We start from the raw sequence: 14,427 nt of genomic DNA, 5'->3' as shown, positions 1-14,427 counted from the left end.
TTTTTTTGGGGGTATATGTGAACATCTTGAGGAAGTTCAGGGATTCATATATTCTTCTTTTTTCAAAGTAAAATAATAGTTAAATTATTTTACTTTTTGTTAACCCTTGATTAGTGGATAAATGAAAATTAGTAGAGCCTTTGTCGGATTGTATTTTTCTCTTCTTCATAGTGTGTACTTGCATGGTGTGCGGTTGAAGCAGATCGGGTAACAAACAGAAAATATATATATATATATATATAATAAATTAAAGAGGTGTTACACATTATTTATTAAATTGACATGGATAAGTGGTAACACTTGACATTATTTATTTATTTTTGACTATTTAAAGCCTCTAGAAGGGAAGAGGAAAGTGGGAGGGAGTCAAAAAGAGTAAGAAAAGCTACTTTGTTTTGGGTGAAGACAAAGAAGCATTAACCAGATATGAAAACTTTCATACAAGTTTATTTTGGAGATAATGATAAGTTATTAAAGAGGACTAAGAATGCATTGAGCACATCTAAGACAATGAAGTATTGGTAATGAAAAATATGTTTAGGGTTGATGTATGATATTAAGAGAGGAGTAGTGATGAAGAAATTATAGATATGAATAAAAAATAGAAAATGTAAATATGAGTAGAATGATTCACGAAATTATGAAGTTTAAAAAGTGTTTGAAATGAATGAAAAAGTCATATATGCAATAGGAATGTTTGGAGTGTTTTAAGTCATAATAGATATTTGATAATATGGTTTATATGAAATATAAATATTTTGAGTATTTGAAGATATTAATTATTAAGGATATAGGATTATATGACATATGAAATATAAATGTTGAAAATATTTGAAGACATTGTAGATATTATATATATGAAGAAAAATATGAATGTTTTGAATTTGAGTATATAACTTAGATTTAGATGTAATATATATGAATGTTTGAGATAGTTGAAGACATTATAGATAAATAATAAATAATGATATGACTTGTATGAAAATATAAGTATGAATGTTGACAATATTTGGATATATATATATATATATATATATATATATATATATATATATATATATATATATTTATTTATTGGTGGTGCTGAAATGATATGACTTGTGTGAAAATATAAGTATGAATGTTGACAATATTTGGATATATATATATATTTATTGGTGGTGCTGAAATTAGATGAAATGATTTGAACCTCAAGGGTCTGGTGCTATTATACTAACATTTGAACCTAATGAACATTGCATCATTATGTTAATTTTTGAAGTGTGTTGCGCCATTATATTAACGTTTGAATCTTAAGGGTCTTGCGGCATTATGCTAGCTTTTGAAGGGTGTTACATCATTATGCTAACGTTTGAACCTTAAGGGTCTTGCGCCATTATGCTAATTTTTGAAAGGCATTGTACCATTTTGCTAGCTTATGAGTTGTTAATGGTTTTTTCTGCTAAGCTAACAAACGAATAAGTATGAGTTTTGTAATGTTAAGTTGATTGTTAGACTGATAAAGATTACTTTTAGAATAATCACACTAATTTCGTAAAATTAACTTTGAATATTACTTCATAAGCATTTGTGTTATGTTGATGATATTGTTAAAAAAAATAAAGATAAAGGGATTTATTTGAGTCTTAGAGTAATTATCAAATGTAAATACATTATGTGATGTATGTCTCGTTTTTTTCCATCATAATATATGTAACTTAGTTTAACTACTAAATAAAATTGTTATTTTCTACCGCGCGTTTAACTCACTCCAATTGGATTAATTATTTCCAGACAGAGATCAGAGTAGTTTATAAGGATCAAAATGATCAAATCATATATATGTAAGTACTTATATATAGTTATTATAGATAAGGCATTTACACTCTGTATTTTGTATTTATGAATATAACATTATTGATTTACTTTCGGCACAACGTGTTATTAACAACATATATGTATAAAATGCGGTGAATGCACGTCCAAAATAAAACTATGGGTTTGGAGCGTAGCAGTAAAGTCAAAAGTGGTATCAAATCATATGGTTCCTCAAACTGTACAAATTAGGACAAAGACTTTCACAAATAACTTTATTGAGATTCATCTCTAACACATGATAATACATGTAATGTTGATCTTAGGTATAGAATGAGATGGAACATTTTTCAACCATTGGATTGAAAGAAGGAGACATGATTAGCAAGACAGCATGATGATGTTTAGAAAGATGGCTCCACCCTACATTAAGGATGCAATCGACCTTTTGAAAGTCGGGATGTGGATGAATGAATTGGAGAAGATATTCGAAGTACTTGATTGTAAAGACATGGAAAAAATGCGTTTTTCGGTATTTCAATTACGTGGGGATGCAAACGATTGGTGGAAAGAAGAGAAATTATATTTCACGTATTTTCCATTGAGTGTTCGTCAATAATAGAAAATTGAGTTTTTCAAATTAAAGTAAGGAAAACATGAAGGTGACGGAGTATCGAACTAAATAGTTCTTACATTTTACAAAATTTGTCAAATCTTGGACGGGTGGAGAAGAGGGTAAATGAACTTGAGTTAGGTTTACGGGCAAAGATTAGTGTAATCTTGACTCTTTTTCAATTAAAAACATTCGGTATTGTGGTGGATAAAACGTTACTCGTAGAGAGATGGGTAATTAAATCAGAAAAAAAGAACTATGATAATTTTAGGAAACAAAACAAGGCCATCAGTTTTTACAGGAAACTAGTATCTCAATTGGTCGAAGAGACCAACTTGAGGTCAACCGATAGTGCAACGTTCTGAGATTTATCAACCACAAAATTCTACATCGCAATGTGCACATTGCAGAAAGAATCATCAAACTAAGGATTGTCTTTGGATCTTTAAAGCTTGTTATAATTGCGAACAACTTGGACATTACATAGCAAGTTTCCATCAAGAAGAAGTTAGAGGTCAATTGAGTTTGAGGTCAATTGAGTTTGAGAGCAATGATAAACGTAAGCAATAAGACAACACATTCATTAAGAAGACAGACATGAGTGTTTCCATTAGAAAAACAAGTGGATGCATATAAAGCAACAGTTTTAGGTACAATTCTCATATAATTTGTTTATGCTCTAATATTGTTTGATTATGGTGCGACAAATTCGTTTGTATTTTAGTCTTTCGTGAAAAATTATAGTTGAATTACATAAACTGTGGAGATTGATATTATTCGTGAAATCCGTTAGGTGACAAAGTGGTTGCAAATATAGTTCACAAATCCTGTCATGTGTGTATAGAAAATAAAAAGTTACATGTCAATCTTATTGTACTTGATATGTGTAGTTTTGATATCATACTGTGAATAAATTGTCTATCAAAATACTTTGTTACCATTGATTGCAATAAGAAAAAGTGATCTTCCAAATTCCTGAAAATCCCACCTTCTTTTTCGTGGGTTGAACTATTATCACTCCACCCCGAATAATTTTAGCCTTAAAAGTAGAACATATGTTAAGGAAATGATGTCAATTCTATAATGTAGTTTTTTGGGATTCGAGAATACGGCAAAATCTATAGAGGAAGTAGCTATTGTGATCTAATTCTAAAATGATTTTTCAAATGATCTATCAGGATTACCTCCTAATAGAGAAATAGAGTTTTCTATCGATATTGTACTAGAGACTTCACCGAAACTCCATCGGTACAAAAAACTCCATATCGTATGGCCCTACAGAGTTAAAGGAGTTGCGCAAATAGTTAGAAAAGTAATTAGAAAAATGTTATATTTGGTTATGTGTCACTTCTTGGAGAGCCTTAGTCCTATTTGTAAAAGAGAAAGATAGGACAAGCGTCTTTGTATTGACTTTGACTAAAGAGGACTTAACAAAATGATTATAAATAATAAATATCCACTACCTAGAATTGATGACATATTTGATCACCCAAAAGGGGCCAAGCTTTTAGCAAAACTGACCGGCTATCATCAACTCAAGATCAAGTCAGACGATATCTCTAAAACTACTTTTTGAACAAGGTATGGACATTATAAATACATAGTAATGTCATTTGGTTTAACCACCTACGACTTTTATGGATCTCATTAATATGGTGTTTAAACAAATCCTCGATAAATTTGATAGTATTTTTATCGATGATATATTGGTATACTCTAGAGACACAGAGTAACACCAGAGTCATTTAAGAATAATAATACAAGTTTTAAAATAAAATAAGTTATATGCTTAATTTTCTAAATGTGAGTTCTGGCTGGAAAGCATATCTTTCTTAGATCATGTTATAACTAAATAGGGGATAATTGTAGATCCAAAGAAAGTTGAAACGATGCAAGTATGACCCAAACCCTCTACGATTACAAAAATACGTAGTTTTCTCAGTTTAGCTAGTAATTATAAAAGGTTTGTGAAAGAATTCTCTAAATTAACACTCTCATTAACTCGTTTGACAAAAAAATGTGTGAAGTTTAAATGATCTGAAAATTGTGAAAAAAGTTTTCATAATTGAAGAAATGGTTGATCACATTCTCCATTCTATAGAGGATGAGAATTTGAGTATTTATTGTGATGTTTCACATAGTGGATTGGACTGTATTTAAATGAAAAATAATAATGTTATTGTTTATGTATCTTGAAATATAAAGTCGAATGAGCGAAACTATCATACTCATGATTTTGAGCTATAAGCAATTGAATTTGAATTAAATATTTGGCGACATTTCTTATATGGGCCTAAAGTGAAAATCTTCACAGATCACAAAAGTTTGAAATGCGTCAACGAAGATAGTTAGATCTCATCAAGATTATAATTTATTAATAAATTATCACCCTAGAAAGGTCAATGTGATTGTTGATGTTTTGAGTAGGAGACCGTCAAGAGTGGAGCATCTTCTGATTTCAAGTTTAATGATCCGTCCAACTATAATCGAGAAAGTTAAAAGTGCTCAGCAAAATGATTCTCAATTATCGAATGTTAAAATAAATTTAACAAAGGGGAAAAACACCAAATTTCAATTGGATAATGATGGACTTTTGCGATTCTAAAATCATTATGTATTCCGAATAATGAGACTGTGAAGAAGGAAGTACTATAGGAAGCACACTGCTCACGAAATACGATTCACCCGAGTAGCGCAAAAAAGTATCGAGATTTGAAAGAGAATTATTGGTGGAACAACATGAAAAAATAATATGATCGATTTCGTTTCTCAATGTCTCATTTGTCAAGAAATAAAAACAGAACATCAAAGGTCAGCGAGATTATTACATTCATTATTGATCCCACAATGGAAATGGCAAGACATTTCTTTGGACATTGTGTCTGGACTATCAAAAAAGAAAAAAGGAAATACTGGATTACTGACCAAATATATCTTAAGGAGATAACAACAAAACTTTCATTAGACAATGTAGCACGACTATATCTTAAGGAGATTATATGTTTGCATGGTATCTCGTCGTCTATTGTTTTAAAAGAGATAATCGATTTGTCACTCACTTTTAGAAAAGTCTACTCCGATGTTTGGGGACAAAACTGAACTTTAGCATAGTGTTTCACTCTCAAAGTGACGGCCAAATGGAAAGGATCAATCAAGTCATGGAAGACATGTTTCGTGTGTCCATCATCGATATAAAAGGCTCCTGAGATAAACATTTGCCTCTTATAGAGTTTGCATATAGCAACAACTAACAAATCAGTATTCTGATGACTCATTATGAAGCATTATATGGTCGAAGATGTCGTTCACTGATATGTTGGGACGAGGTGGGCGAGAAAAGATGTTTTGGGTCAGATATATTATAAAAATGATAGATAAAGTGCGTGTAATTACAGAAAGATTAGCTACCACTCAAAGCAGACATAAAAGTTATGCCGATAATCGTAAAAGAGATTTGAAATTTAGTGAAGGCAATCATGTATTTCTTAAAATATCACCGATGAAGGGGAGTATTAAGATTTGAAGCACGAGGAAATTGAGTTCTCAATTTGTCGGGTCATTTGAAATATTAAGGAAAATTGGGAAAGTTGCTTATGAGTTTACATTACCACCACAATTAGTTGGAATCCATAACATTTTTCATGTATCAATGTTGAAGAAATATATTCCTAATATTAATCATGTCATCAAATACATCTCGCTAAAACTCTTAAATGATCTAACATATGAGGAGAACCCAATTCGGATTATGGACAGAAAAAAAAAACATGTGTTTCGTTAACGAACTATCTCTTAAATGATGTAACATATGAGCAGTAATTATGAAATATCTTAAACTGTTTGAGTCGTACTTGTGTAAAGCTTGAAAGACCAATTTTATTTTATTTTTGTTTAAAGAGGTGTGATTGTAACACAATAATAAATAAATAAATAATATATATATAATAAAAGAGGTGTTACCCATTATTTATTAAATGGACAGTGACAAGTATTATTTTTGACAGGATTTATCTGAAAATCTTTGATTTTTTAAGTAAAATTTTTACCACTTAATTAAACTATTTTTGTGGGTTAATATATATACCTATAATAAAAACTTCTAAAAAAATGAACTTATTAGCTACTCTCATTAAAAAATTAATTAATTATTTTCAATAAAAATATCATGTTTACCTATCTCGAAAATAAACTTTATTCACAAAAACAAAATTTATAAAATTTATTACATATAACATTTTAACAAATATTGGATTTCCATGGGATAGCGGACAATTATTTCAATTGTACACTTTTTTTTTTCTTTTTTTTTTCTATGATCTCCCTTGTTCCGTGTATTAGATTGGAGAAATGATTAAGAATATAGATATTTTTCTTACATTTTACAGTATTAGGGTATAGGTAACATCTTGAGGAAGTTCAGGGATAGATATAGTATTCATCTCTTCATCTTTTTTCAAGTAAATTATTAGTTAAATTATTTTCCTTTTTGTTAACCCTTGATTGGTGGATAAATGAAAATTAGTAGAGCCTTTTTCGGATTGTATTTTTCTCTTCTTCATAGTGTGTACTAGCTTGGTATGTGGTTGAAGCAACAAACATAACAAATTATATATAATAAAAGAGGTGTTACACATTATTTATTAAATGGGCATATGTAACACTTGACATTATTATTTTTAATTATGTAAAGCCTCTAGAAGGGAAGAGGAAAGTTATAGTAAGAAAAATAAAATAAAAAAGACTTTGTTTTGGGTTAAGACAAAAGAATTGTTATGAAAATTTCATTATTTTTCTTAGTCTTAAATAACTATATTAATTAATGTCATAAAAGTTTATTTAGAGATAATGATAAGTTGTTAAAGGAAACTAAAATGCATGAACGAATCTGATACCACGAAGTATTTGTAAAAGAAAATATGTTAGTTCTCCTTTATTAGAAAAAAAAAGTATTTGTAAAAAAAAATATATTTAGGGTTGATGTGTGATTTTAGAAAAGACTAATGATGAAATTATAAATATGATTAGAAAATAGGAAAGATGAAGATGAGTAAAATGATTAATGAAATTATGAAGTTTAAAAAGTATTTTGAAAGGAATAAAGAAGTCATATATGCAATATGAATAATTGGAGCATTTGAAGAAATAGTATATATTTTATAATATGGTTAATTTATATGAAATATGAATATTCAAATATATTAGGGATATGTAATGATATGAGTCATATGACTTATATGAAATATGAATGTTTTGAATATTTGAAAATATTGTAGATATTTGATAATATGACTATATGTGAAGAGAAATATAAATAATTTGAATGTTTAAAAATATGCTACATATTTGAGTATATAATTTGTATGAAATATGAATGTGGAGAATATTTGAAATATTTGGTTGTATAACTATAAATTTTTATATATAAGAGATGGTGCTGAAATTAGATAAAATGACTTCTGAACCTTAAGGGCATTGTCCTATTATCCCTTGCATGTTGCACCATTATGTTAACTTATGGGTTTGGGGAGTACCAATATTCTAACTTATGGGTTGGGGAGACTCATGAGCCCTTGGATTTGGTCTGCGAAAAAAAGATATCATTGTGCTTGAGCTGAAATTATGCGGAAAAACTGTGAATTAATGCCGTGATTTTCCAATGTTTGGCCAACGAATGATTAGGTTTCTAAGTATCCAATATTATTGTGTCTAACACTTGTTTCACTATTCAGTTGGCTCTAACCTTGATTCTTCATACATTGTTCATTCCCGATCTTTTGCCCTCGAAGAAGGAATCAGAAGAAAGAACATGGTACTGTTTACAAGATGAGTAATTCTGATTTCATTATTAACAAGTCTTCAATTAAATTCGATGCTGCAATTAAATTGGATTGCAGTTTTCAACATACAAACATTTACATTTACAGTGATGAATGGAATGAAATGAAATGGAGAATTGTTGTATATTATATGAATTGATTCTGCAACCTGACATAATCAGCATAACCAGGAGCATCTTCATGATGAGTAGAATATGCATAACCTCCATGGCTAGAGATATCAAGACCTGCAACTTCATCATCAACCGAAATCCTCAAGATCTTAAGCTTTTGAAGAGCATAAAAAAGAGGTCCCATAGTTAAACTAACCCAAAACACAATCACAACCAGTTCCACCACCTGAGCTCCAAACAAACCCCACCCTCCTCCCAACAACAGCCCATAAGGCCTACTCACCCCAATCTCCCCGGATTCATAAGCCTGAACCACAAACTTCTCCTTTGCAAACAAACCTGTAAATATCAAACCCCAAGCACCACAACCGCCGTGTAACTGTGTCGCCTCCAACGGATCATCAAATCTAAGCTTCAACGCTACAATGTTCAAACCAATCAGAACCCAAGCAGCCACAAACCCACACAGAATAGCCGCCCAAGGCTCCACCACCGAGCAACCTGAGGTGATGGCCACGAACCCACCAAGCACCCCATTACACACGTCCAAAGCATCCCAATGACCAACCAGCAGCCGACGGCTGAACAAGGTCACCAGCCCAGCCGTGGAACCGGCCAAGGTGGTGGCTACAGCCGTCCGGCCAATACCAGTCCAGTTCCCCTGCCCGGATGCATCTGGGTAAGCCACTAGAACTTTGTCAAACGAACCTGGGTTGAACCCGAACCATCCAAACCAAAGGAGAAACGTTCCGAGAACAACAAGGGTCGCGTTATGACCTCGCATTGGAACCGGCTTTCCGAAAGCATCGAAGCGACCCACTCTCGGTCCTTCTATTAGCGAACCCCAGAATCCGGCAACCCCACCTACCAAATGAACGACGCCACTCCCAGCGAAATCAATCGCACCCGAACCGAACAATAGGGCCGTGGAGTTCGGACTCAACCAGCCGTTGGACGACCAAAGCCAGTGAGCAACAATCGGGTAGACGAAGCCGGTTAGGAAGAAAGAGAAGACGAGGTAGGCGCTGAATTGGGTTCGTTCTGCAATTGAGCCGCTGGTTATGCCTGCAACAGCTATGGCAAAAGCCCATTGGTAGAGGAAGAAGCTGTAATCGTAGGAACTGTTTGGGACATCTTTGAGAGCGAAAAACTCGGTGCCGATGAAGGGGTTTGAAGTACCAAATGCAAATGCGAAGCCAAATAGGTAATAAGAAATACTTCCAACGACTGCATCTACTACGTTAGTGAGCATTATGTTCATAGCGTTTTTAGCTCGGACTGAGCCGGCACATAGCATGGCGAACCCGAGCTGCATTACGAAGACGAGGTAGGCTGAGAAGAGGAGATAGATGGTGTTGATTGAATCTGTGACGCTGGTCTCCCATGAAACAGAGTCCATTGATGATGATGAAGATGAAGAAGAGATTATTTGAAATTTGATATTATTGAGATGGCTTAAATGCATTAGATATCAAGTGGATGATCACAAGGGTTGAAGGGTGGTTGTTGCATGTGGGTACATTCCAATTGCTATGTTGACTGGTTGCGCACTCTTATTCACAGCTTTTGTTCAACTGAGGATATCCATCTAACTCGGTCAGGCGTCCGTTTCAACTCAGGACTCATACAAACAATAATCTTTAATCATTACTCAATAAATCCTAAAAATTTAACTAAAAATGACTGCAAATAGGGAAAGCAAAACTCCCAATTGAAGAAGAAGGCTTTACTTATTATTATTATTATTATTATCACACAAGCTGATTTACAAATTACAGTAATAAGGTGATGATCATCCATTAATGTATAGTGGTCCCATAGATAGACCAACCAACAGCTATGGGGATTGATTTAATGTTTACACTACACAATAATGTCCTTAAGTATATGATGATGGTGTTCTCAAATAGGCTTCTTCATATTTACAGATATAGTACAAAATAAGAGATCAATAGCTGCTTGCATATGGTGTGGAGGTTCTGGTAGTGAGTGAGGGCCTCATATTGACGAAAGAAGAATCATTAGCCCCTGCCTTCAAAGCTGCTCTTCCTGCTTCCAAGAACCTCTCAACTGCTTTCTCTGCGTATTGGTTAGCTTCGCCGACTGTCATCCTTTTCCCAGCTTCCGGGTAAGTATTCAGAATAAAATCACCAGAAAGTTGCATTGCAAGCTGAATTAACTCCTCTTGGAACTCTGTCAGTTTAGAGTCTTCCCTTGGACCAAATGGTCTAAGACTAATCTTAACATCCCCCAGCTTCTCTGTAAATATAGTTCACCCAACCAATCTAGTAAGGCTCTTACTTTTAATTTTCGTCTTTATGTACCCTATCAAATGCCACCTTAAGAGCTTGTGTGGTGTGGTTTATTTGGAGTTTTTTTCAAATAACCCACTATCCCATCATCCATCATTTTTTTCTATCAACTCATCAACTAAAATACCAAAACACCCTATTTTAACTTTTAAAATTTACAAATCTAAGGGTAATTTAGTAAAAATGCCTAACTAAACTGTTTTTCAATCAACTACATCAAACGATATTTTTTTTAAATAAACTAGTTTTTTTCTTTCAAATAACCCTTGATCAGACAAGTCCTAAGACTGCAGATGTTAAAGCTCAACTCATGTTGAGCCAAGTTATTGATGAAGCCAGTGCTGTTCAAATAAAGTTCATACGCTTATAATTGACAATCGTTATCTAACTATAGCTATATATAAATACAACTATAATAGCTTTATTAAAAGAATGTCACATCAAGATTAATGCATCTTAAATGTGATTATACTTTTTTTTGTGGCTTGTTCTTGGTCCTACATAAAATAGTATTATCCTTTGTAATGAAGAAGACTTGACTAGTAAACAAATTAAATAAAATTATTCATGTCAACTGAAAGAAAAAAGTAGTGGGATACCTGGACAATCATCACGAGGAGTATTACGGATGTGGAACACATTCTCAAACGTTCCAGCCCATGCATCTCGTCTAGTTAGGAAGTTCGATTTCAGGTTAAAAAGCTTTTTCACAGTGGCGGGAATAGAAGAGTGTTCAAACTGTGAATATGGGGTTGGACCATTTGGTTCATGGATCACTGTACAGGACAATTGGAGTGTCAATGTTAGTATATGAAATAAACAGACAAAGTTCATAGAACAAGCAGACTTAATATAAAATTAAAATCACTGGAAAGAAATATCAAAATTATATGATCATGCCCCCCAAACACTAGGCCAAGTTTGATGAAGGATTCAATCACCTAATCAAATCAAATCATCAACTAAAATACCATTATTTTATTCTTTTTATAACATTTTAAAATATTAAATACAAAAGAAAATGTTAAACAAACAAGGTTTTTTTGTACTAAACAATCAGATTATTTCAAAAGAAAAATAGAACTTCATCATAACCTCCTAGATAATATGTTTTCTGTCACCTCTCAACTCATCATATAGCTAAAATGTCAAATTAAGAAAATAAAAATAGCATTTCAAGGCTTCAATTACATCTTAAGTTTTTGTTGCAAGCTAACCACACTTGCTACTATTATTTTCAAGCAGATTTTCAATTCACCGACTAATTGGCTTACCACTTTCTGTTGCTGACTATTTTTTCTGAATTCTTTGGCCAGATTCCATAAATAATTATAATTTTGTATCCAAAACAACTACTAAGTATCAATATTTTAAAAGTAGTCAAATCAATCTTATGGACTCTTTCAACATCAAGCTTCCCAGTTGCTCAATGTGAGCACAGAAGTTTAGGAAACCCAATTATGGAAACTTAAATAAATTCAAATAATATGTAGCGATACGAAAACGTTAGAGCTAATCAATTGACAAAATACTTCCTTGTCCAGATGTGTGCCCATTAAAAAAATCTGATTCTATCCAGTAAACTAATCAATTATATAGCCAGTCCTTTTTAAAAGGAAACTTCTCCAATGCTCAACCAAACCATATGTTTCCAAAGACCAATAATTGTAAATCACGACAAATCTGACTTTCAAACAAATTCAAAAACATCACTAAAACATTAAACTGTCTATGTTGAATGCCAAAGCATGCAAAAACCAAAAATTGGAATGAACAGATTATATTAAGAGTAAGTAAAACTAGTAAAAAAAGCAAGTGCAGCAAACTTAATTCACTAATTTTTTCTAACAACTTAATGCACATCCCACATTTATTACATTTTACCAAAACTTTTATGATAACTTAGTATTAGCCATCTTTGTGCATGGTATAGAATCCAGCAGAGTCTCACGTATAAGACATTCTTAATATTCAAAGTACAAACAAGATAGAAAATAACCACAACTAAAGATCGAGTTTTGTTTTGCCTACATCAAATTATTATGCTGCTCCACACACAAAAATAAATAAATCAAACTCTTAGTAAACCACTTCAAAGAGGGCAAAATGAAAGGCTACTGAAATATGACTTGCATCTAAAAAATTATATTCAAAATTTAAGAAGAAAAACTGAAAAATAACAATCTATGAATATGAATATCCTCTTCAAGATGAAGCTTCCCAAATACTCAGCACGAGTACAGCGTTGGAACAATTATTTGAAAACCATAATAAGTCCAATGAATATAGTATAAAACAATGTAAAGAAGCTAATAATTTAAGAAAGTTCTTCTTTGGTCATATGTGAGTCTATTAAATAATGTATGAGATTCAGCATCAATATCCCAATATAGAAATAAAGGATATGACCTTCTAAAACACAATCAAGGGAATATCTCCTTCAAGAACAAACTTATCCAATATTCAAGCTGACTACAAGTTATTTAGTACTAAGATACAAATTAATTGACAGAGCTAATAAACAAACAAACTGCAGTAAAGCCAAGCATATAAAACTGACCTGTGGCCTTATCAACCCAAGGCGAAATAAGGAAAGTGGGGACGCGAACACCCAGCCGATCAAACTGGAAATAATGTGGTTCAGGCCCGATGATCCCATCAGGGTTGGGGACATTATTTACAGGTGTGGGAACATGATCATAAAACCCACCATGCTCATCATAAGTTATTAAAAGAGCCATCTCTTTCCATTGAGGGCTAGCCCTAAGTATCTCATAAACCTCCTTCACAAACTTCTGTCCAAGCGCAACGTCATGTGAAGGGTGATCATCATTTGCAGGATCAATCGAGATATCAAAATACCTCTGCTCGATCACGGAGTAATTTGGGAGCTTACCCTTTCTGGCATGAGACTTGAAATTCAATTTGTAGTCGTGAAACTTAACTGTATGCTTCAACTTTCTCAAGCTCTTAAAAAATAGAGTTGCGGGTATGTTCTGGTAATAAATTCCAAATGTTAGGTCATTCTCCTCCAAGGAATCAAAGATGGTTTTTTGAGGGAAGCCATGGATGAGGTCTTTACGAACATTGCTTGAAGCTCCATGAGAAGTCGCGGAGTGGACGTAAAATCGGTTAGGTTGAGTTGACGCAGGAACAGAAGCGAACCAACGGTCGAGCACGGCGAATTCGTTTGCTAACTCGGTGTAGATAGGTACGAGTTCCGGTTTAAACCCGCTCATTACCGTTTTCTCCATTCCTTCTGTTTCCATAGACAGAGCCTGCTGAACAAAACCGTTCATCGGAGCCGGATCGGCGGACGTATCGTTGGTCCCAAATATCTGTTCTCTTATTGCCTGAATGGAATGACCTGGGTCAGAATCAATAAAGACAGCGTCATCAGAGACAAGAATCTGAGGGGAATTAGGGTCTGAAGCGTTGAGTGGGTTCGATTCTTTTCCAGTGAGTCCATCGATATCCGGGCGAGTGGTCTTCAACCAGCCGAGAATGTGATCGAAAGAACGGTTTTCCATGACTATAACTACTAGGGTTTTGATGGGTCCATCGATTTGGTGCTTCTGTTTGCGCGTGAGATCTTCAAGGGAATGAACGGAGAGAAGGAGGTAAAGGTAAAAGACGGCGGCGGCGGTAAGGATACTCCGCCGGTGAAGCATTTCGACTCAGTCGTTGACCTAGACTCTCTCCTCCTCCGATTATAGGATAGGACAAGAGTAAAGTAAACAGTCGATTATGATTGCTTG

At 33.3% G+C, this 14,427-nt stretch overlaps 2 protein-coding genes across 2 annotated transcripts; both read right to left on the bottom strand.

The window, feature by feature from the left end:
- Positions 1-8,265: 8,265 nt before the first annotated feature.
- On the bottom strand, positions 8,266-9,960 carry LOC124923617 (ammonium transporter 1 member 3). The gene has a single exon (XM_047463583.1). It carries the CDS (start codon positions 9,820-9,822, stop codon positions 8,371-8,373), a length of 1,452 nt encoding a protein of 483 aa, XP_047319539.1. The 5' UTR covers positions 9,823-9,960; the 3' UTR covers positions 8,266-8,370.
- Positions 9,961-10,068: 108 nt separating this feature from the next.
- On the bottom strand, positions 10,069-14,427 carry LOC124923616 (non-specific phospholipase C1). Its single transcript, XM_047463582.1, has 3 exons — positions 13,230-14,427; positions 11,269-11,445; positions 10,069-10,616 (listed from the first exon to the last, which is right to left on the bottom strand). Exons 1-3 carry the CDS (start codon positions 14,338-14,340, stop codon positions 10,306-10,308), a joined length of 1,599 nt encoding a protein of 532 aa, XP_047319538.1. The 5' UTR covers positions 14,341-14,427; the 3' UTR covers positions 10,069-10,305.

The sequence above is a fragment of the Impatiens glandulifera genome, chromosome 2 (assembly GCF_907164915.1).
Source record: "Impatiens glandulifera chromosome 2, dImpGla2.1, whole genome shotgun sequence".
In the NCBI taxonomy this organism is placed as follows: Eukaryota; Viridiplantae; Streptophyta; class Magnoliopsida; order Ericales; family Balsaminaceae; genus Impatiens; species Impatiens glandulifera.
The sequence above is the reverse complement of the archived record's forward strand: the minus strand, read 5'-3'. Positions and strand labels throughout refer to the sequence as shown.